At 45.0% G+C, this 23,444-nt stretch overlaps 2 protein-coding genes across 4 annotated transcripts in view; both read left to right on the forward strand.

The window, feature by feature from the left end:
* Nucleotides 1-10,647, forward strand: part of SPAG16 (sperm associated antigen 16) — a 381,187-nt gene extending 370,540 nt beyond the window's left edge. Inside the window, exon 16 of the mRNA XM_032190097.1 lies at nucleotides 9,846-10,647. Coding sequence (XP_032045988.1) covers nucleotides 9,846-10,024 — 179 coding nt within the window. The 3' untranslated portion in view covers nucleotides 10,025-10,647. The remainder of the gene's footprint in view (nucleotides 1-9,845) is intronic.
* Nucleotides 10,648-12,373: 1,726 nt separating this feature from the next.
* VWC2L (von Willebrand factor C domain containing 2 like) overlaps nucleotides 12,374-23,444 on the forward strand; it is a 36,025-nt gene continuing 24,954 nt past the window's right edge. For 2 of the 3 annotated variants that reach the window (XM_032190100.1, XM_032190099.1), the window contains exon 1: nucleotides 13,240-13,662. In XM_032190100.1, coding sequence (XP_032045991.1) covers nucleotides 13,252-13,662 — 411 coding nt within the window. In that variant the 5' untranslated portion in view covers nucleotides 13,240-13,251. Of the gene's footprint in view, nucleotides 12,874-13,195; nucleotides 13,663-23,444 lie in introns of those variants that run through there. The other variant, XM_032190098.1, reaches the window with a different exon arrangement.

Genomic DNA, 23,444 nt, shown 5'->3' on the forward strand with positions numbered 1-23,444 from the left:
CTGCTCTAAGAGTAAGCTAAGTTTGGCTTCCAGGCCTGCAGAGCAATGGGCAAAACTTTTGTCTCATTCCACCTTCCTGGTGGACTTTATTTTCAGCAGAGATTATTGGTTGCAGTGTAAGAGCTGGCTCTTGGGGTTGAAACTGTTGTGTGAAAAAAGGATGTGTTAATTACTGTTCATTTCAGTAAGCCTGGACATACAGTGGAGACGAGTTCTTATCTCAGAGTTATCAGGTTTACAAAACACTGATGATGCACAGGATCTGCTTTGTTACTGAATGCTTCTTATATTATGGATTGTTGCCACCGCATGGTAGTTGCATGCATTTATTTATTAAGGATGGGGTTTAAGTTGTCAATGCCTACATAAACCTGACTTTCAGTGGTATTTAAGTGCCTTGGGATGCCTACAAGTGCCTAGTTCCATTCAGAAGCTCTGGTATACACAAGTCTGCCATTGGTGCAAATTAGGAAAATTTCTTTTTCAAATTCCAAGCGGGATTTAATCCCTCTGTGGCTCAGGTGTCTGAAAAGAGAAATGGAGAGTTGCTCCTAGTCGGTGCACAGTCACCTGCCATTGCTGTCTAAAAGCAGCAGGTGATTTCCTTTGAAAAGGAGGATTTTCTCACTGAAAACTGCTCTTCTGGAGCCCAGGTGAATTAACTACTTGGTTTCTGCTATGGGATGGCAAGGGCAGATGAGATGAATCCCACCCTGTGTCAAAAAACTATTATGTGTCTGGCCATTCCCTTCGTGTTAATGGAAGGGATGCTGCATATGCTGTCCAAGGGAAAAATGAGTCACCGTTCACATCCTGGTCTCCTCTTCCATAACACAAGCATATCTATCTTATCATTTGAGATTGAAAGGAGGATCAAAGAGGCTTTAGCTGAACAGCTGCAGGCATCTGAAAATAGAGAGTGGGGAAAGGAGGAAGAATAGAATATTAATAAAAGGTTATCTTCTATTCTCTGAATGCCTTTAAAGTGGTGTTTCCATTAGTCGGAGCTATGTTCCTGCATGTGTGGAATTCTTCTTGTCCTTATACACTGCTCAACTTAACTGAATTCTTAAAAATGAGACATATATTGATGCCCAAAATACATACAGCTGCAGTCAAGTAGGAAGTTCAGAGGAAAGCATGTTTTTACGCCCAAATCTATATTCAGGGACCTCACTTGTAGCAGAAACTAGAATAAATTTCAATTTGTGGTAACAGCAGTTTCACTGTGACTTAATTTTTCCAAGTTAGCCCATCAATAAATTTTATATTTTAAATGAAAATTTTTATTTAACGTAAGTGCGATATTTTTTTCTTCTCACACTCTCAGAACACCAAGAAACCAGCTAATGTATTGTGGAGATAATATTACGTGCAATACAGTTGGGGATAGGCTGCTGCCAATATTCAAGTTCAACAGAAGGGAAGAAGTTGCTCTTCAGAATCAGACATTAATGGGAACTTTACCTGTGTTCTGGAGCACTCACAATCATACGAAAAGTCCTTCAGAGAGTTCTTTGTAAGCAGAGTTTCAGCTTCACAACTTCTGCAGGCATCTTTATGGAGATTTATTCCTTCCTGAAGATCATCAGACTATACTGATCTGTACTCTTTTCCTCCATTGCCTTCTCTTCACGCAGCATCTTAAAATTTGAGCTTTTTGTCATGTTCTTGCCCTGGGCAGCACAAGCACAAGCAGAGGAACAGCACTGCTGATGCCACAGCTCTGAGGTTTCTCCACCAACAATCCTGCAGAGGTTACTACTCTGCTGTGACGTTTCTTTTTTTTTCTCCCCTCAAGGTAGATTCAGTTGGAGACATGTGCCCACATACAGATATTATAGGTAACACTGGAAGCTACACAAATGTGTTCCTATTGTATGCACAAAAATATTCTTCTTTGGGAGAAATTTTCAAGCAAAAACTCCAGTTCTGGGCAAAAGGTGGAGATTCTCTTTCCCTTTATTCTTAAAATATTACTTTTGATTATCTTCTGAATGTATTCAATCATGCCTCACTTCCACATCCAAAAAGATTTTTACATCTTGAAGACTCTGCTCCTAAAGTTTCTGCTTTAAGACTTTCTATTTTGTTTCAAACCATTTTCCAAATCCCAAATGCCACCAAAAGGCCAAATAAAATCTAATATAAACAAGCTCAAGTCCAGCTGAAAGGTAGCTTTGCAGTAATGGTCTGGGTCTAGAAATCCTTATAAAAAAAAGCTTTAAATTCTTTTATAGAAAGGATTTTCTTCTATCAGATAAATGCTTTCTTTGCTATAAGTAGCTTTCTGGTGATTTTTTGATTGAAAAAGGATTTGTTGAGTTCTGAGATCTGTTTAAGATCTGGAAATAATGCCCCTTCATCTAGGTCACATTTTCCTCACAGTAGGAAGTTGAGAGAAGTCCTCTTTGTCCAGTGGCCAAACATCACTCCAGACCCTTATCTTCCAGGGGAAATGCACGGGGCCATATCCTGCCACACACTTACATTTCATCCAGGACAAATCTCTACACACGGGTTCTTAAAGATAATAACTGTACTTGTGTTAACGCACTGCATGGATAATTTGAGGTTTTCTGTGTTCCAGGGGATTCACCTTCCACCTGAGCAGTCTGCCTGAGAAACTTCTCTGCATTTACTTTTCTCTTACTACCTTCTTTAAATATTGGGTCTAGGAAACTTGCATGATATGCCCCCACGCAGTTGATAAAGCCGCCTTTCTCTTTGAAGGTCTAACCCTTAGTGTACTGCTAAAAGCCAAACAAAAGCAAATCTCTTCATTACAAGACCTCGTGCTGTAGCTCCCTACTGACATAATGAATCTGTTTGTGATGCCCTGATCCTACCATCATTTAGGCACATGATTAAACTGATTTTGAGTGGCTTCACTTGCATAAGGTGAGTCACGAGTGTAAGTGCATTCTGAGATGAGCTAATTTTCCCTAATATAGTTTGCCAAATTTCTGTCTGTGTAAATACTTCTGAGGAAGGAAAAAAGTCATTACATTAGAGAATGACAAAAGGATTTTATTTTGGTAACAATATTTTAAAAGCCTATATCAGCAGATTGTTGGACTTTGCTCTTTCTCAGCCTGTCTTTCGGTCTCCATTATTGAGAATATTTAGTAAACTGCTGCAAGTGAATGACAGCCTGCTCAAGATTATTTTTCTATGTCCTCTTGCAGGAAAGATCTAAATAAACACAATGGGAAGGCAATGGGAGGAGGGGGTTGCCGTTATTTCCAAGAGGAGAATATTTAGGAGGATTTATTCACGTTTAAGAGTGGAGGACTTATAACAATGTCAAAAAAGTGCATTCCTAAGCAGAACGTAGTGTACACTTGGAAGATGAGAAATAATTGCTGTATTTGTTGAAAGCTGTTTATAGAACAAAAAAAAATGTAAAACATCTATCGTATGGTGAAATCAGTTGCTTGGTAAATAACATTCTGCATGGTGTGACAGTAATGAAGAATTTTATCTACAGCCACTGCAATCATAGTTTGCAGCATCTGTTAAGCATTTTATTTACTCTTATTTAGGCAAGCACGCTAACATTTGCATGAAGAATCTTGCATTGTAGTGTTTGGAAACCTTCCCATCTGCCTTTCTCCTCCCCGCTTCCTCAAAATTAACGTTTTGTTTGATTTCTTACCAAGTAAAACTGTGGGCCAGACCACGAGCTGCTGTAAAGCAGCTTCGTGATTTCCTCCCATTTCCCAGGGGAGGATCCGAGCCCATGCAGTTGGAGTTTCTCTGCAGGATAAGTGATGCCAACTCGGGATCTGGAGGTCAGAAAGCCGCTGTCATGCCGTGCAGCGCCCAGGCTGAGAAGCAAGTCACGTTGGCTGTGGATGCACCGAACCAGCTCTTCGTACCTGGGTGTAGGGGGCAGAAGCTCCAGAGGGCAGCCTGAGCACCTCTACGTGGTGCAGTGCTTAGACATGACTCTGGACCCAAGTCCTCTCCTGCTGCCATAATGCCCATAAATCATTTAACTATGGCCAGGCAGTGGTATCATGGCTAATTAAGCTCATAATTACCTGTAGCCTTTTCCTCCCTGATCTATTTGCCGCCTTTGTTGTTGTGGTGGTTCTTGTTTTTTCTAATTATTCTTTGACTGCAGACTGCTCCAGGCAGGGGCTGGGGTATGTTGCTTTTTCCACGTAGCACAGAGGTGTTCCCAGGAGAACCTCTGGCTTGGGTGATCGTCGTGTTGGTGCACGTGGCTGCAGCTCCAGTAACAACCAAAGGTCTTCAGGCAGAGGGAATGTAATCCAAGAGGGCTGTGTGTCTGATTTATAGTATCATCCCAAGCAGAGATGCCTTTAAAAAACAGGAACAGGAGAGAAAATCTGTTTGGCACAATATGTTACATAAGAAATTAGTAGCCCTTGATGAGCATGGTTTCAGCAAAACTCTTCTCTGTATTGACTAACAATCATGTGCAAAAAATAAGCTGAATTACATTTTGCCTACTCTTGAATGGAGTTGAAAAGTTCTGAGTAATGACGCTGGTTGAACCATTAATGGAAGTCCTTAAAATATAAGTATTTTCTTGATACTTTCCACTTCGGGGCATCTTTCTTTTAAAAAAAAAAAAAAAAAAAAAAAAAAAAAAAAAAAACAGAACAAAACAAACAAAAAAAAACCACAAAACCAAAACAGATGCTGCTCTATGTGCATAGGAGAAATCAATGGATGGGATCAATATTCCCTCCACAGGTAATAAATGCTGAGAAGCATTTCTGTCTATCTAAATTGATCCCAGAGAATTCTTTAAATTGGTTCTGATGTGTATAAAAATCATTTCCCTATTGATGAAAGCTTTTCTTCCTTTCTTTCTTTGATACGTTATTTCATCTCTGCCATCACTAATGGTCTCAGGCTTCCCTATGCAGTTACGATAAGCAGAATTTCTTAAATCCATGCAAGGTCATAATTTTAATGAAAAAAGAAATTACAGGACTTGTGTCTTTGAAGATGAATGCTTTGCTTATGGTTAGGCGGTGTGAGTATTTTTAAATTGGCTGAGTTACTACATCTGAATTATTTACAATGAAGCCTAAAATAATGGCCCTGCCTTTATTAGAAGCAGTTGCCCAAATCCAGCATCCCTTACTCCAGGTGTAAAAGCTGCTGCTGCAGACAGGTGAATTTTCTTTCTTTTCACTTTCCTCATTTTGTTTTGTAGCTGACCAAGAGCTAATGTTATCTGATGAGTCTATGGAAAAAAAAAAGAATATTCTGAGAGAGAGAACAGTGCTAGTTATCAGAGTGAGTGTCTGAGCCTAACATGCTACAGTAAGCTGTGGTGTTGGTAACTTTTGTTGCAGTTCTATTTTATTAACCACTAAGCTGCTAAAACCCTCTAGGAACATGAAGAACCTGTCTGCCAAAACAGGAATTTCCAGAGAATTTGGACATTGGGTGTTAGGTGGTTTCTCAATTGGTTTGCCTGAGGAAAAGCTTAATGCTTCAAGGTACCTGTTGCTTGCCAATGGGCTCGCCAATGAGAGCTTTGGTTGCCTTCTGGACAGACGTGGAAGCATGCATGTGGCGAACCACAGCAGGTGTCATGCGTACTGGGAGCCAGCCAGCAGGTTTTATCTGCTAGCTGCCCTCCAAAGACAGCTCAGCATCCAGCTGTTGGAGAAACGAGCTGCATGACAGCCCCCATGGTTGTGGCTTGCTTGTTTTCAGACGAAATCTTAAGGCTTCGGCCAACAGCATCTGTTGGCCGCCAGCGCCTAACAGCTCTAACCTGGTCTGCTTGCTCTGCTTTGCCAGTCCAAAGATGGCCTTGCTTCCAGCTGTTTGAACACACAAACCAGGGGAACACTGCTTAACCTTGTCTTGGCAAGGTTTCACTCAAAATTCATTTTACAAAGAAGACGGTAATCACAGCTGTGCTTTCCATTAGGATCTTATGGAATATAAATTGTCAAGCTGTCGTTGGACAAGCAGAGGTCTTCCTACCTCCACCCTAGGTAATTTGGTTCTATCAACCCAGCAAATTAATCTTGTCTGGTTTTGTGGTCTGAAGAAACGCAGTCGCAAATTAAATTCAGGTGCTTCAACGCACCAGCCCTATTTTACGTTTAGCCCCCACTTCAAATTAGGAGATGGATTTCTTATTGTGTTTACATGTGAGGCTTTGGTATTGACATGGCACCAGAGGTATGCAAAGTTCCTCACAGAGGAGAAAAAGTGTGCTGCTTGTTACATGTAACATAACTGAGCCTCAGGCAGTGCAGTAACTTTGATTTAAGCTCACGTTAGGTCAATGTGGAGACTCCAGCAAAATTACTTTTGTTGTTGGTGTTTTTTTTTTTCTTTTTCAGATTCTTGCTTTTTGTACTTAAAGGCTACGGCCTTTCTTTGTTCCATAATTTGATGTACATTTGGAAAAATTGGCTGGGCCAGATGTCCATACAAGATAAATTCATCGTAATTACCCTGTTCCCCACAGCAGGGTACGTGTGATCGCAGTAACCACATCATTTGAGGTACTAATTGATTTTAGGTTCAGTTCTGGTCTCAAAACAGCATCAGGATACGTCTTTAATATCAGAAATACTTTTCTAAAAGGGCACGGGTGATTTTTACTGTTGTTATAAGGTACGAGTATATTTCCGGCCCAACCAGCAGAACTGCATTAGCAATTAATCAATGCCTCCAACAAAGGCCATTGCCAGGCTGGAAGCAGCAGCGTGGTGAGGCGGCTCGTGGGAGACTGGGAACAGAGGCTGTTCTCTGTAGGATGCTGGGGCTGGAAACCTGCAGCCATACCTCACTGAAATGCTAAGAAAATAAAGAGGAGCTGAAAGGCATGGGTTACTCAGAGGGAGTTCAGTCATGTCCCAGAAGAAATGGGACTGTTACAAGACATACATTTTAGCATACAGATTTTTTTTTTTTAAGGGTAAGTCATCCCTCTTAGTGATTGCTTGCACCGTTGTTCATCCCTCTCATTGCTTTTGCTGCCATTCTCTCTACCTTTCCTAACTCACTGCATCCTTTTTGAAGCAAATGACCAGATGGTCAGAGCTTATGTTATTCTAAGGATGTAATAGGGGTACATCAGAAAAATTAGTGCCTACGTTCTAGCAATGGGCAACAGCAAATTAGCTGTAATTAGTACAGAGGCTGCTACTGTAGTGTCTCTTTGGCGTGGAGATGTGCTTTGTCATCACTCCTGTCTGCCAGTTTGAGGAAGAAGTAAGAGCTCAGGATGGGCATGGGGCCAGCCAGAGCCAAGCTTCGTTTTTGCTCCCTGGGTTGCCCATCTGAGGCAGCTTCTTGTGAGTTTGAGGTCTTGAGACATTGAAACCTTGTGACTTCAAGGTCTGGAGACACTGAAAACTTGTGAGTTTGAGGTCTTTCAAACCTTGAGTTTGAGATCTAAAGGCTGTGAGATCTCGAGGTCTCATTCTTCAGAGCTTTGCATCTACTAACCAGAAACTGCTCATTTCAGTATAATTCGGCATAATTGCTGAGTTCAGTGAATTTGCCCAGACCTGCCCCACCTGACAATTCATCCTAAGGTGTATGAAGAAAAAAATAGCTCCAGGCTTTTGTCTGCCTCTGAGTGTTATATCAAAGTGCCTTTGTTGGCGCGTGAGTGTCCTTCATAAAAACAGGGCTTTGCATGACAATTATGTAATAGGTTTTGTTTGGCTTCCTAATTGGAGAACATTTTGAAAGAGCAATAAAACACAATTTGTTCCCTCTTTCCAAAAAAGAAACATCTCCTTTTGGAAGGAAGGAGGGAGTAAATTTACATTATAATGAGCAAATTGTTACGAGCGCGTAGATCAGCGTTGACATAAAGGGTGACAGAAATGAGATGTTCTCATTTTGCGCCGTCCCCTCCCCTCTCTCTTCCCCTCTCGCACGCATTGCCTTGTGCATCCTTCTGCTACAGAGAGCAGGGAAGTCGCTGTGCTCGTAGTTGGCAGCCGTAGCACGTCGCGGCGTGGCTGGCACTAACTGTGCGTGAAATGACTCAATCCTCACCAGGGCTGCCCCGAAAACCTCAACCCTTTCCCCGGCGCGGGGAGGCACGAGCGGTTTGCTGGTGCACCTTGTGCAGCTACTGTCCCTCTCTGTTTTTAACGAGCGCGTTCGTTACGGGTCTGAAGAAGCTGAAAGTGACATTAACCCCCTGCCCAGCTGTTGCAGTGTCAGGGCTCCAGGCGAAATGGCATTTATTTGGCTCCTGGAGAAGTCATCCCAGCGACTGCCTGGAGAGTCTGGCTGCAAGTGAAATCCATATGCAATGCTTCTGTCAGCAAAGACTTGCTGGAAGAGAGTTTATAATAAATATTCACATCTGCTGCTTTGGACACTCTAATCCATCCTACAGATCTTTGCTGTGTCAGGCTTTGTTCTAGATGAAGAAGCCGGGTAGTTATAAAGGTTTGCAAATAGGGCATATTTATCATGGTTAGCTCTACTTTCTAGTTGCCTTTCTCACACGGATATCCATGGCCACGCTAAGCGTAACGCGTGATTAAGTATCCTCAGCGCATTTGTAAGCTGGGTTAGACTCTGCCTTTGCTTTCATAAATGGAGAAACAGCATTTGTTTACTTCACGGGTGGAGCCAGTGGGTCTTGAAGATTGTTGTTAAGAGTTAGTTTGGATGGAAGGACAGACAATATATTCCCGGGATAAATCATGTAGTCATGCCCAAGCCCCTATGGCTTGCACATGGTGAAAACTGTGAGGACTTCTGATGGGTAATGTGTTCCCATTGGCCTCTTGGCAAATAACTAAAAAACTTGGTTGACTAAAAATGGCCCAAATCTCTCCCATTTTTCATAATCTTCCCCAAAATGACGGCCTTAGTGTCCGATTGACTTTGTCAGTGTCAATATTAATTATTCGTCTGCTGGTGATGTCTTTGCTTTTGGAGAGAAAATACTGATACATAAAAAGAGCTGTAATCATTTGGAGGGTATATTGAACTTGCTCCTAATAGAAAAAGGTGTTTGCCCAGGATCATGACTGGAATGCAAGGCTCTCTTTGTTGGGAGGACCACATCTGCTCTGAAATGAATGTATTGATCTTTTCTCTTTTTTTCTTTTTTTCTGTACGTGAAACTCATGACTATTATAGTTAATTTCTGAAAGGAGAGAGTGCGTATCTGGTGGCTGGATAAATAAAAGTGCTTCAAACGTATCGCTTACCAGCTGTTACCTGTGCTGTTATTTAAGCAGAAAGACAATCAACTTATAAACACTTTCTGCCTCATTGAGGGCGATGAAAACCGAGTCCATTTGGTTCATAAATAAGTACATGGAAGCTGAGAACTCTTTAAAACCTTTTCCAATTTTTTATTTTTCTACCATTGGACCTAGTTCTATCCAAATTTAATTTGGGTTGGCTTTTCCATAAGGCTCTCAGGGAGCAAGGCACTCGGTTCAGCTAGATGCCTGACCTCCCCGGAACCTGGCTGGAAACCTGCCCTTTCCTTCATTGCAGTGCTGTACAAGAAAAGCAACGTAACAGCGTGGTCTGATTCTGACACCTCCAGCTATCAGCAGAGCATCTGGTGCTCAGCCTGCATGTCGGAATCTGGCCCTAAATAATTGCATCCAAATGCAGGTAGAATAGCTGTGCGCCTAATGAGCAGCGTGCCCGGGTCTCCAGATTCACTTAATCACTCCGAAACCCAATCTCATTACCATTGATCTATCCAACTTTCCCATCATTTATCTCCGAAAACAGGAGCACGCAAAACGTGGCTCGTCTTTAAAGCGGCGAGCCCCAAACTTCCAGCCCTGCTCTCTCCCTGCTGCCTTTGCAAACCTGGGTAACTTTGCTCTGAATTTCAGGTCGCACCGTGGCCGTGGCGAGCGGCGATGGATCCGTGAAGGTGCTGTACCTGGAGCTGGGGCAGCTCTCCAGCCTGCGGGGCCACGGCGAGGAGGAAGTGCACAGCGTTGCCTTCGATCACAAGGCAAGGCGGCTGCTTTCGGGGGGTGCCGACGGTACGCTTTGCCTCTGGACCTGAGGACCAGCGCGCTGCTTTCACGTAACCTTAACCTCAAGGATTTACAGGGGGAAAAATGATTTGACAGCATGGCAGAGAGGGCTTAGTGAAGTGTTTCCGTAGTTAATGTTTTCAGGGAGCGTAATTGCCTGAGAGGAGTATTATTCTGGATTTTATCCGAATAAAATCCCTGGTTTCTCCCTCTTTACTCTGCCTTGTTTTTCCGAACATCCAGCAGCTCCCGTTTGGTTGCTCCTGCAGAAATAGCTTTACAATGACGCCTAATGACAGAGCAGCCGAATTGCAAGGAGATCGATTTTGAGCGGAGCACCGCCAGAGCCACCAGCGCTCGGCTCCCCGTTTCCAATTGCAGCCTGCGGGAAGACGTGAAGTTTGAATAATGCAGCAAGGTGGGATTTTTGATGCAGCAACCTCTCCGGCCTCCGCCGGGGCAGAAAGGAGGCCGAGTTGGGGAGCGCGGCGCTGACGGCAGCGGGGCCACCCGCGGAAAGACCGCGGGGCGTGGGGGCTGCGCGCAGCACAGCCTGAGCGCTCCGCAGCTGGATTAGCATTGGTTTTTCCCCATCCCCTCTTTTTTATTATTTTTTTTTTCCACTGAAAAAAAAAAAAAAAGAGAAAAAAATTTAATAATTATAATAATTATTATTAATAATAATAATAAGGGGCGCGGTGCGGCCATGCCCATCCCTCCGGCTGGGGAGTCCCCGCAGGGGAGCGGGGCCCGCCGGCCGCGGGGCTCCTCCGCCCTCCCCCTGCCTGCCTACCGCCTAACCAGCCCCCTCCCCGCTCTTCTCTCCCCTCCTTCCCCCGCTGTGGCAAATCCTGAACCGCAAGAGATCCGCTGGGCATAGGGAGGGGATATATATATTTTTTTCTCTCTCCCCCCCCCCCCCCCCGCCGCCCCCCTCCACTCAAGACCTGAGGAAATCCAGCCCAAGTTCGCCGCGATGACTGTGCTGCTGGCATCGGGGTTTCTCCGCGGCATCCCTGCCTCTGGACCGCCTCGCCGCTGCTCGCTTTGAATCCTGAACACTGGGTTAAAGCTTAATTCTCATGTCGTGGTTGCTGGGCTGCTGCTTTCCTGTGTTTGGCGATGGGAGGTGGAGGAAAAGGGATTGTCCGTGAGTCAACACTGAAAATGTGATTAGGAGGAACTGCTTTCACTAATCTGTGTCTAACCTTTTAGTCCATGTTGGCCTGTGACCCCTTTCAGCTTACAGATCGAGCCTGATTAGGTAAGTGTAAATTATTCACTCGGGGCGAGGGAAGGTGGATGGAAACCTTTTACTCAGAGACTTACCTACGATCCTGGCCTCTCTCGTGATGAGAAATGATGAGAAAGTTCAGCTGTAAACTAATTCTGAGCAAAGCAGCATTTGTTTACTTGTTGAAATCTGTCCGTACGAGGCGTCTGCAGTCTGTCTGATTTCCAGGATCGCCGCTGAGCTGAGTGCCTGTGAGTTGCTGTGGGACGTCTCAGATGACTACAGGCTGTAGCAAAATATAGCGGTCTTATTTATGATCTTCAGAGAACTTTTTTTTTTTTTTAATTCGGAGAGCTTCCTCATCGCACTTCAGCACATTGCCCTGATTGTTTCACAATTCCTCAGACATTAATTACTTCGTTTGCTCCTGCTGTTTGATATTTTTCCCCCTAAACACCCACCAATCTGCAATATTGAAAGCTACCTGTAGCATTTAGGTGGGCAAGATTCCCTGCTCTGGAGATGGGTAAAGCAGCTGCAGCTGCATGAATTGCCTGCTTCCCAAACAACACGTTACGACAGATATTGCTGATAGTTGTAAGAGGCTGCATAGCCCTTGTGATGGGAAAGGAGCTAGTCCTTCAATTAAGAAGATGTCTTTTGAATTTGATAAAGCTTGTGTAATATCCGGTGTCTCCCTCTGTTGTGGCTTTGGAAAAACTGCTTTGTCAACAGGATCCCTTAGCTGCTTCTCTAGGATTAAAGCCTTCTCCTGCTGCTGCTGCTTTTTTCCTTCATTTAAGGAGAACTAATTGTTGAAAATCTGCAGTCCACCAAAAATCCCAATACAGAAATATGCTTCCCTGGGGGGTGGAGGGGGAGGACGTGTTCTCCTGTGTGTGCAGCCTAATGCATGTTTGGGCACGGTGCGTGTGGCTGTCTGCACACTGAGATGGGAGGACGAGAAGCAGTGCCACACACATCCAAACAAGCCCTTTCTGGTGAGTGCCAGAAACTCCTTCCATCACCCTCTCTCCCCATAAGGCTCACATCTCATCGAAAAGTTTCCTCTAGTACTTCACCCAGTCCTCAGATAGGTCAGGAACCGTGCTCCTGCTGGCGCTGCGCTGGCTGCTGGCCGGTGGGTAGGAAGGACGGCGCACTGGTGGCAGTGATGTGGCACCGCGGGCAGCCAATCGCGCACCCAAGGCGCAGGCACCGAGCCTGCTCCTGGCGCTGGTTCTCCCGGGGGTGATGCAAAGCTTCTCCCTCCCTGGGTCGCTTCATGGCTCCGCCACTCGAGCCGAGCTCTCCAAAAGTCTGGCCGTGCTGCATCGATCCCCAAGGTTTCCAAAGGCTCCAGCCCAAGCAGACAGACACATTTCAGTGTCTCCACGCGCTACGCAGGCATTTAACATCATCCTGCTCTCCGCATTTCTCCCTGGGAGTTCCTAAAATGCTGAATAATGGGGAAGGTGGATCACATCGTGCTTTCTGTCGGGATTATATGGACCTGCCACAGGCTGGGTGATGTTGGTAGCCCAGCTAGCCTCCTCATAGCACAGAGGGACAGTGGCTACAGCAGGAGGTTAAAACCATGCTTAAACTTGGGTTCAGATCCCTCGAAACTGCAGTTTCAGGCAGGTACTTTAACTTCTGGTGCAGCAGAAAACTCAACTGCATGAATTAGGAAAATAAAAATAAGGTGATTCCTCTGAGCCACCGTTTGTATAGGGGTATTTTGTGGGCATATGCTTACACGTGTGCCTAATTTATGTATTTCATGTGCTTTAGTCTCATTACAAATAATTGAGGAGAGGCTTATTTCAAATGAAACAGAGATAGGTATCTGCATGGTTTTGTAAGCAGGGATTTATTTTTTGGTGGCGGTTGAAAGAATGGCCTTTAGTAGTCAACATCCCTTAGTATTTTGAGTTTGTTCTCACTTAAAAATATTTGTTTTCAGACCACCACACTGTTCTCCTTATGGAAGCAGCTGTTTCTCTCTGGCATTGAGACCCCATGGAGAAGCCGAGGAGGGGGATGGCTCTACATATCCATGAAGCCTGGATACTTCTGTTGGTAATCCCTGGTTTGGTGACTCCAGCTGCCATCAATCATGAAGACTACCCTGCCGACGAAGGGGATCAGACCTCCAGTAATGACAACCTGATCTTTGATGACTACCGAGGGAAGGGCTGCGTGGATGACAGTGGCTTTGTGTACAAACTGGGAGAACGTTTTTTCCCGGGACATTCCAACTGTCCCTGTGTCTGTACTGAGGATGGACCTGTTTGTGATCAACCAGAATGCCCTAAAATCCACCCAAAGTGTACAAAAGTGGAACACAATGGATGCTGTCCAGAATGCAAAGAAGTGAAAAACTTTTGTGAATATCATGGAAAAAATTACAAAATCTTGGAGGAATTTAAGGTATGAAACACTTACTTCAGGATTTAATATTAGTATGATACAGGACTTGCTGGGGACTCTCAAAGGCACTCAGTATTTGCTTATTGCTGTTAATCAGAGATAAAAAGCAAAGGTCTTTTTAGCTGTGATGTAGCTCAGGCTGATGTGAAAGCTGCCACCTCCAGCCTCACGTGAACTTGGTGAGGGCCAGCGATGAGTGGAAAGTCCCAGAGCAAAATGCCAGCCTGCCAAAGTGGCTCCTCAACTTCCCTCTTTGCTCATAGCATGAATCAAGTTGAACCGCTGGTGGTGTCTGTAAAAATGGTGGTAAACCAAAATGCTGGGTGCTTTTTAGGAACCCCCTTTCCAATTTGGATAAAAAAAATGATGGCATGGTACTGAGAGTTGTGATTCATAACTATATGAGAATGCAAGTAAATAGGTTGCAGCTGAATTTAATATTTGCCTTGCAGCTGTAGTAAAGCTATCTAGAATGGCAGAAGATGAATTTCTAGGCAGATGACCATCAGGTAGAGAGAAGCTGAGATTTAATTACAGTAGTAGAGTGCCTATTAGGAAAGTTGTGAAGAAATCCTTCTGGAATGTATCTTAAAAATAAGACCAGATTTTCAAAAGCCATCACCCTTTACACAACCTACATCTCTCACTCTAGTAAGTTTGATTACATGTTTTCAATTCTGCTAAGGAAAACAGTATTTCACAATGAAGTACAGGGTGCGGAAAGGCAATAGGTATACACGAGTTTGTGCTCCCAGGTCACGTGGCTTTAAAATTCATACCTCCTTAATTAAAAACAGCCTATAACTCTTCATGGCTGTATGCCCAATCTCATTATACACTTGCAAATTTATTTTCTTTTCTGACAATGAAAATACTTCCATATAGGTCTTAATGCTTCACTAATTCTCATAACGTAGATTACAAATCCCTTTTTCCCAGATATTTTTTTCTTTTTCAGTGAAGGTAGTGTTTGTTTCCTTTCTTCTATTATATATGGTTTGTGTTCATCTTTTTCTGCCTGTCTGCAGCTGGAATCACTCAGTATGATCAAGACAGTCGAGAGTCTTAGGCACAAAACAGATAGATGAGGACTGTATCCTCAAGGGCCATCCAGCTCAACCTGTTCTCTGCTTTGCAGAGGAACATGAAGATGCCGATCTTGTGAACTGCTTGAATCACAGGTTCTTATTGCCCTGTGAAGGCCAGCCCAGCTTCACCCCACAAATATCATGCTCGAGTTGTCTTGATTTGTTAGTGGGGAAGTGTCCCACACCTGGGTGTAATTCTGGCACGTGGTCAGGTCCTTACATGAAAGCTATCAGGAGTTGTTCTGGTGAGATTTTAGGAAAGCACTGGGAGAACAATGAGATGGATCTTTCCATTAAAGTATCTCTACCGCGTGAAGAAAAGTACAGAAATATTTATTATGTTTTCTGAAAGAAATAATCCTGCTCGTTAATGGATTAAAGGGCAGAGAAACAGGATTTAGGGGAGAAAGGCTATTAAGGGGAGTTAGAGCTATCTGATTCAGAGTTTGTTGTGTTCAGCAACTGCAGGGTGTTGTGTGGAAAGCAAAGCTCCAGTGTCCCCAGAAAAAGGCACAGTAGATGGGGACACAGCATTCTCGCATGTGGTAGCCTTCATGTAGGACTCATGTGAGATCCTTCATGTTTAACTGACTTCACAGTCGAGCTTTTGAGGTGGACCCATGTTTTGCAGAGCTTGATACCTTGTGCAACAGGGCAGAAACTGATCTTTTGGAAATCTATGTGTTTACCTAGAACAAACATTGAAACAATAGAAAATTGCTGTGCCAAACCAGGGGTGTTTTGGATTAAAAAAAAAAAAAATGTGGTACCCATGAACTCGGAGTTTATAAATGCTCTAGGAAAGGAAGAACTTCCAAGATTCAGGAAATTGCAGCTATAAAGCCAAACCTTAACTTCACTGAAGCATCTGGGGATTTTGCTGTTTGCTTCAGCGGAACACAGGTCAGAGAATCCCAGAATCATTAAGGTTGGAAAAGCCCTCCTCTTCTCCAGACCACACACCCCCAGCTCCCTCAGCCTCTCCTCACAGGACTTGTGCTCCTGGCCCTTCAGCAGCTTTGTTGTCCTTCTCTGGACATGCTCCAGGGCCTTGATGTCCTTCTGGTACTGAGGGGTCCAAAACTGACCACAGCCCTCAAGGTGCAGCCTCACCAGAGCCAAGTACCTGAGCTTTTACCTGCCATCTCTACAGAAGAAATCCAAGGAGATACATAGGTCTGATAGGCTCTGAGCTCTGCTCTTCTCTCACCCTGTTGGACTCATAAGGTCTGCAGACTTCTCAAGCCCATGCCACACACACAGAGCTCTGGCTTTGCCAAAGAAGAGAGGCTTTCCCAGTCATTCTGACTCAAAAACAGACCGCTTCCAGTGGAGACAGAGTCACTGTTTTTTTGTGGGCTTGTAACCCTTTCACCTACAATTTGCTTTCGCTAATATGTAGGTTTTGAATCATCATCTGTAGAAGTGCTCTTCATTGCTTAGCTACAGCTGAAATTAACTTTCATTTAAAAACCTTTTGCAAGTGTGTGTCTGTGTGTGTGTGCATACAAACATCCATACTTGCGCTGGTAATGCTGCCAGGACTGACTCATCGTATGGAAATTTCAGCTGCCTGATCTTTGCACAAATTAGGGTTGTGTTTTCTGTGGGAAATCAACATTTTTGAGAGGTTTCCATTTGGGAGAATTTTGCCATCTTGTTTTTAGGTTTCTGTTTGGGGCTGGGATGAGAAATCCAAATGCAATTTAATCCTTTTATTTTCTCACCACTGACCATAGCTGTGACTATCTCTTGGTAAAAGCGTAGTTCTAGAGACCCGTTTCCTGAATATTTAGCTTCCTTCTAGCGGGCTGATTTTGGACCTCTAATCTTTTTGACTCATAGCAATCATAAGCACAAAAAATAAACATGACAACAAGCCATCTAGCTCCGACAGCTGTCCAAATGTTTATGCTTGTGCCCCTAAATCATTAACGCGTACGAATGAAACGCTGAGCTGAACTTCAGTTGTAAATCTAAAGCTGTTAGGAGTCTTTCTGTGTGCTTTGTAAAACCTTGGGTCCCTTACAGATGGCTTAGTAACCCCGTGTAGGATCTGCACAGCTCTGTGATGGGTCCTAGGAGATCTCTGAGGGCTTCGGGCTCCAGCTGCCCATATGGAGCCTGCCTCATCCCCGTGATTTGCCTGAGACTTAGCCGTGACTTCTGCTGAGGCTGCGGCCAAAGGTGAGGGCTGGTTGCTTTTAGAGGGCTCCATCCGTCTCTTTCCCAACCTCATTTTCCACTTCTCTCCTTGCTGGCCTCAAATCGGGCCTCCTGGGTCTCCTCCAGTCCCTCTCAGAGTGAACACGGGGTGATGAGTGGCTTCAGAGTCAGCGTGAGGGATGCTGCAAGGCTCAGGCAGTCCGGCTGCTTTCCCCGGAGAGATCTGGTGGGGACTCTCAGGGTCACTTAGCAGCTTGCTTGTGTTTTGATTTCAGTGCTGGAGGTTAAGGTCCAAGTCCCCAGTGCTCCACGCTCGCCTGTAAAGCAGGGATCTTTCGGAGAGGTTGCCAACCCTCCCCTTTCTTCTCAGGGAGACAAAATAAGCAAATAACTCAGCGAGCGGGCTTGGTTATTGGGAGAGCACATGGTTGTGTGTTAAATGAATGCTCCCAGACAGCAGCTTATGTAAAGTAAAGGAGACAGCGTATCGCCAGCGTGATGAATGTCCATTGGCAGCTGATGGAGAAATCGTGCAAATGTCAGTGAGACAACAGTTTTCCGAAGTGCTGATTAGTTTGTACACTGCTGCGTAACTTACAGGCAGAAAAACACGTGCCTACCCGGGTTAATAAATACGATTGGTGGCAGGGGTTATGGTACATGCGTAGCCACAGCTGGGAGCCTTCTGCAAATGTTCAGTTTGTCCGTTTGGTCTGTCCATAATCCCCTCTGAAGTTCCTGGTCTCTCATCACTGAATGTAGGCATGGCCAGACTAAACTCTGCGGACCTGTCGGAACATGTGGCAAAACGTGAGTTCACAAGAGATCGTCAAGTTGATGTCTTGAAAAGTTCTCCTCATTTCAGAGCAAGCAGCTGGGAGCTGCTCCCTGTCCTTGCAGGACAGCAGCTCCCCATGGCATGGTTTTCTGTAGCATGGTGTCGTGGTTCTCAAAGTCAACAGCAGCAGATTTGTGGCCACAGACATTAAAATATCTCCGTTTGCCTGGCAGGGCTTTGGGTGAGTTATCCTCGGGAGGGAAAGGGAGAGGTCTTGGCATCACAGCTTTGCCTTCCTGGCAATATTTAGCTTCTTCCTAGGCCAAAATCTCCACTGACTTAAAAAGAGGCAGGGTTTCACTCCTGGAGTTCTCTGTTTTTCTGTCATATTGTTTACTTCCACTGTATCTTTGTCTGTGTATCACCTGTAATCCTTCAGCCAGGGCTCCTGTATCTTGCTGACTTTATGTCTTCTTGAACAGCACTTTGCACAGTAGGGATCACAGCTCTAGCAGGGATCTTTGGGGCATAATCAGGATCCAAAATAAATGAGGGACTGTATAAGCATAGCATTATCATATACTAATTCTCAGCTCATTATGGAAACCTGTACTTTGGAAGAGCAGCACCTCCTTCTCCTTGGTTAATGCTCTTTAAAAAAATGTTTTATTAATGCAATTATCTTAATATAACTTAACAAAATAATACCCTTCATCAAAAGGCGTTAGCAGAGGCACGAGCTCCTTCAGCTGCTCTCCCAGCATCGCTCAGCCCCTGAAATGCAGCGTGGCCATTCTGCCGCTGGGTGAAAGGAGGCAGCAAAGACAAAAAGCGATTCCCCCACCCAGCAACCATGCCAGAAGTAGAAATTAAGCAGTACAAACCACAGCCATGCCCTGACCACTGCTTACACCTTGTTAAACAGGAATGAAGCCACTGGGATGCTCCCAGGGCATTACTGATGGGACGGTGCTGTTAGGTGAGCAGCAGGAGGCAGCTGCAGCCCTGGAGAGCAAGGGCAGGTAAGGGCAAGAAGTGCCTGGGATGCTCTGGGGACGGCTGTCCTCACACCACAGCAGCCACGAAGCACTCAGGGTGGGTGGTAAAGGGGAATTTTATTAGTTAGCCACGTCTCACAAGAAGTGATGGCTTCACCCACCCTGGAGCCCTTCCCAGGTGAACTGCAGGGTGGCTGCTGCACTTCGTAGCAGCGGCACAACTCCTTCCATCTTCATTAGGCCGCCAAAAAAAAAAAAGTGGAGAGTTTCTTCCTGAGCTTTCTCCTCTCTGCTATGAGCGTTCATTTTCCTGGTGCATCTTAGCAAACGCTCAGATAGTCGCAGGCTAATAACTGCAAGAACAAGCATTAGTAAAACCTTTTGGTAGCACATAACCAGTGATCCAAATCACTAGTAGTTTTTAGAACTTCGCTCATAAATTACAAGACACCGATTATGAACCCAAGCCAGCATGGGGCTCATATTTTAATATTAGCTTTTTCCTCCCCAAGATGTGTACAGCAGTTTGTTTCTTTTTCCTATTATGACTCAAACAAATGGGGCATTTTTTTTTCCTTTCTTGTGTGTTCTGCAATTTCACGTACGGCTAGAAAATCATAATACAAAAGAAATTTCAATAACGTGCCTGCGCTTTAATAAAAGGAGCCGTGAACAATGCCGGCTCACAAGATAGCACACAGCCATTGAAATCAGACAGGGGAAACAGAACATCAGTCAGATGGAAAAGTATGATTTATTATCTCCCTCCTGGCAAAATTACAGTGACAATGTCTACGCAAAGGAATCTGAAATTACTGACTTACTGTATTTCTGTCATAATTCGTACCAAGAAAACATGCTAAAATAGATAGGCATGTCATACCTCGATCTGTGGTGATAGCTGTTTTTTAAATCATACTAGAAGCTTAGCTACTGATTCTATAACATACGTATTACATTATGCACGAGTATGTTATTATAATAGGTAAAAGATAATGGGCTGTATTGAGAATTTGGCTTCAAAAAAAACAACATGCTGTTGTTTTCCCCAGCTTGCAGGGATATATGGAGAACCCAAAAGCTCACAGCTCGCTGGCAGTGGGTGCACTACAAGCATGCTCTCTCAGAAGCTCCCATTTGAAATGGATGAGACCCAAAGCTCAAGCATCAGCAAAATGCAGAATCACCAGGAATTGTTTTAATCACAGTCTGTCATTCCTCAGGGCCGTGCAGAATTTGGCCTGTACATGCAAACCCAAGGGATTGGGATTTTTCCAGTAAAAATGACCCAGGAATGAACACGTGCCCAACATTTGTACCGCCAAAGCTGTGGCTGTGCTTTCAGAGTTTTGCTCCAGGAAACATCCCATCAGTGCTGCTTCCAGAACTGGGGGATGTCCAGAGAGCTACCAGTAGAGAGGATATCTAGCTGCATGCCCAGAAAAGGCAAAACCCACTCTAAAGCTTCCAGGTGATGCTCAGGGAGGCCAAAGAGAGACATGTTTGTCCCTTGGCCTGCCCAAGCTATGTCCCTCCCTGGGATCCAAGATACTTCTTTAGAGGCGGTGAGCACGAGGTCCTCTGCTCGTCATCCTGTGAGTAAGGATGTAGAAACGTTGCCAAGCGATGGGCGAGACGTTTTTAGGCAACCATTCCCTACCAGAGCAAGGGGAAGTGCAGGTGTGTGTTTGTTGCTACTGGAATGTGCTTTATGCAGAGTTGCATTCATTAGAAATAATTCTCAATTAGATAATTATCCTAGATATTGTTTTTTAAACTATAATTAGATAAGTCAGCTAATGACAATGCTCGATCTAGTTACAAAATAAAAATACACATGGCAGTAGGCTTCCTTACTCTTTGTTCTGTGGTGCAGTTGAGAGAGGATTCTTGGGGAATGATGAGAAATTCAGCTGGCTTAGAAGAGCATCAGGATTTGAAACAGCTGCTCAGAGGAGGGTATCTCCCAGTCTGGCTGCCTGTGGTCATCCTGGGCAGGAAAACCTTCTTGACAGGGGGTTAACTCTGTGTATCCTCTCATCACAAACAACTTATTCAAACCCTGACCGGGGAATAAAACCCATTTTCGTTTCACATCCTTCCCTCCTGGTGCTCACAACTAAATGTGATAACATCCCCTGTGGGCCAGACACTTCCCAGAGGCTGCTGCCTTTTCTGCTGATGGTTTAAGCAATGGCAATAGGAATGAAAACTTCTGCTTCTCCCCCAAAGTGTTGCTCACCACCGGAGCCAAGTCGCATGCTGAATCCCTGTGCTCCTGTTGCCAGCGATGTGTGGCAGAAGAAGACATCCCCCTTGCCCCGTGGCTTCCTGACCTGAGCGAGGAGCTGATTCCAGCTCTCCTTTGCCAGGGCGGTGAGATGTTTCCAGGTTTCCTGACACCAGCACAGGGTTAAGAGGGTTTTCTGGCCTGTTTGTTGAGGGCAGCCCGGTAGATCAGCCTTCCCTGCTGTGCATGCATGTGCATCGGGTGCAGGGGAGCTGTTTTCCCCATGGTAAACATCCTACATGCAAAGTGCTGATGGGACAATTTGGAAAACACCCTTTAAAAGTAAAGAGCTGCTTTATTCTGGGGGCAGGTCCTCTGCTGCTCTGAGCTGCTGCAGCTCCGTGGGTCTCAGGTGGCCCTTTGGGATGTTACACCGGTGTAAAGGTTGGTCCCAGCCAGATCCTCTTCTGTGGAGTTTGCTTGATGCTGACCTCCGATAAGGATTTGCCTGAGGGAGCTGCCGTGAAGCCTTCCACCTTCTTTTGGCTGCCCTGACCCAGCCAGGGTGATTTTTTCCAGCTGCCTGAGTGATACCCAGCCGTGATCTGGGTATGTTGTGAGGGAAAGAGGAAAGGGACCAAGACGCAGTTTTCCTCCCCAGTGACGTCTGGTTATGTTATACATCCCTCCCTGAAACAAATTCAGCATTTTCTCAGCATGTAGAGCTGATCTTACCAACTTCTTCCATCTTTTGGCATGAATGAAGAAGGAAACAGCAAATTCAAATGCAGGGAAAACTCATGTGAAAGGGATCAGCTTTTTTGGGTCCCTTCCCCTTGCCCCAGGGGGATTTCTCCTTGACGTGGCTGCGTTGGCAGTGGCAAGAGCAGCCAGGAAGGGAACAGAGAGCAGAAAGCTGCCAGCTGGGCTCGGTTTCCCTCCTGATATTAAAAGGAGCTTAACAAATGTGAAGCACACGCAGACATTTTGCCCGTGTCCGAATGGGGCTGTGCATCCCCCGTTTGAGCTGCAGGCCCATCTGTCATAGCTGTAACCTTTTGAAAGGAGTCCTGGTCCCTGTGCACTGGGCATGTCTGAACTAAAAAACTATCGTAATAGAGCCATAAAAATTATCACCAAAGTAATACAGACCTCGGTTCCCTCAGCCCCAGGGTACGCGAGGTACAACTATTGTCAGGAACAAAATGAGACATATATCAAAAGAAAGGGAGCGTTCCTATAGAAGTGCAGAGTCATGTTGTTATGGAAAGCTCCACTGCTGCTCCTGGGGGAGAAAAGCAAACGGGACTGCAGATACAGAGCACCCATGGGAAAGGGGCCAGGGCTCGGCGCAGGATGGTTTCTGTCTTGTCAGCTACTGGAGGAGTGAATCTTTCAGACCCAGCCCTGGTTCCAGGAGCCCTATAAAGCCATCAGTTTGTGTGACACATAGCAAATGCATGAGTCCAAAGCTCCTAATGCCATCACGATCCTGAATCATCTGATGTGGGCCCAGGATGCCCACAGTTGGACACATCTTCTGTGCTTCTCTGCTTCATCTGGCTGACAGATCTGGAATAGCTCCCCAGGCAGTTTCACAGGAGGATGACAAGGATAATGGCATGTCAGCTATGGACAGGCATGCTCTGGGGTTATGGGGGGAGAATCATACATGACTCGGGTGGGGGTTACAGCATCTTGATGCTTTTCCATTTCCAGTATCAAAGCCTGGAGAGACTCCTGTAGCTGTGAGTAGACAGCCACCAGTTAGGGATAACCAAAAGTGAGCTCTGGTTGAAGAGCTGCAGCATCTGTAGAAAGAAAGAAGAAAATAAGGCGAGTCATCTTCAACCTCGCCATGGTGCGACTGCATTGAGCGTGGAGTGGAGTCACCACCTATAGCAAATGTTTTCTATAACGTATTTGTCTCGTCCTTCCCATTGAGTGAGAGTTTTGTCATGGCATTTCAGCCTTGCATTGGCACTGGTTGTGTGTCTGCGTGCTGGGGTCCCTTAGGAAAGCAGGGTCTCCTCTCGGCATCAGCTCTGCTGCTCCTGGGGATCCAGCTCCTTGTTTCAGCCCATCTGCAGTATGGTGCAAGCATTTTTCAAATTTTGGATGGCACAGCTCATTTGTATTGCTGGTTCTCCATATAAGCCGGATACAGCTCCACTTTTTCACTGCAAATAAATTATCTAATGACTTAGTACTTTTTTCCTGTTGCAGAGTCATTTGCAACCTGATGGTGTTTTCCGTCTCTGTGCTTGGCTATAATCATTCACCGGGTTGTTTATTTGAGCAACTTTCCACCAATGGAAAGCCCAAGTCATCGCAGTTGCCAGAGTGTAATTGATGCTGTGTCTCCGATAGCTGGATGGATGATTTTATTTTTTTTAAGTGACAAAAATTATGGTGATTTTTGCCCCATGCCAGTTACTCTATTAGTGCATGCATACAAATACAAAGCCTTTTACCAAACTTTTAACATAATTTAGGCAGTTATTTATGTGCTGCTCATAGTA

The sequence above is a fragment of the Aythya fuligula genome, chromosome 6, assembly GCF_009819795.1.
Source record: "Aythya fuligula isolate bAytFul2 chromosome 6, bAytFul2.pri, whole genome shotgun sequence".
In the NCBI taxonomy this organism is placed as follows: Eukaryota; Metazoa; Chordata; class Aves; order Anseriformes; family Anatidae; genus Aythya; species Aythya fuligula.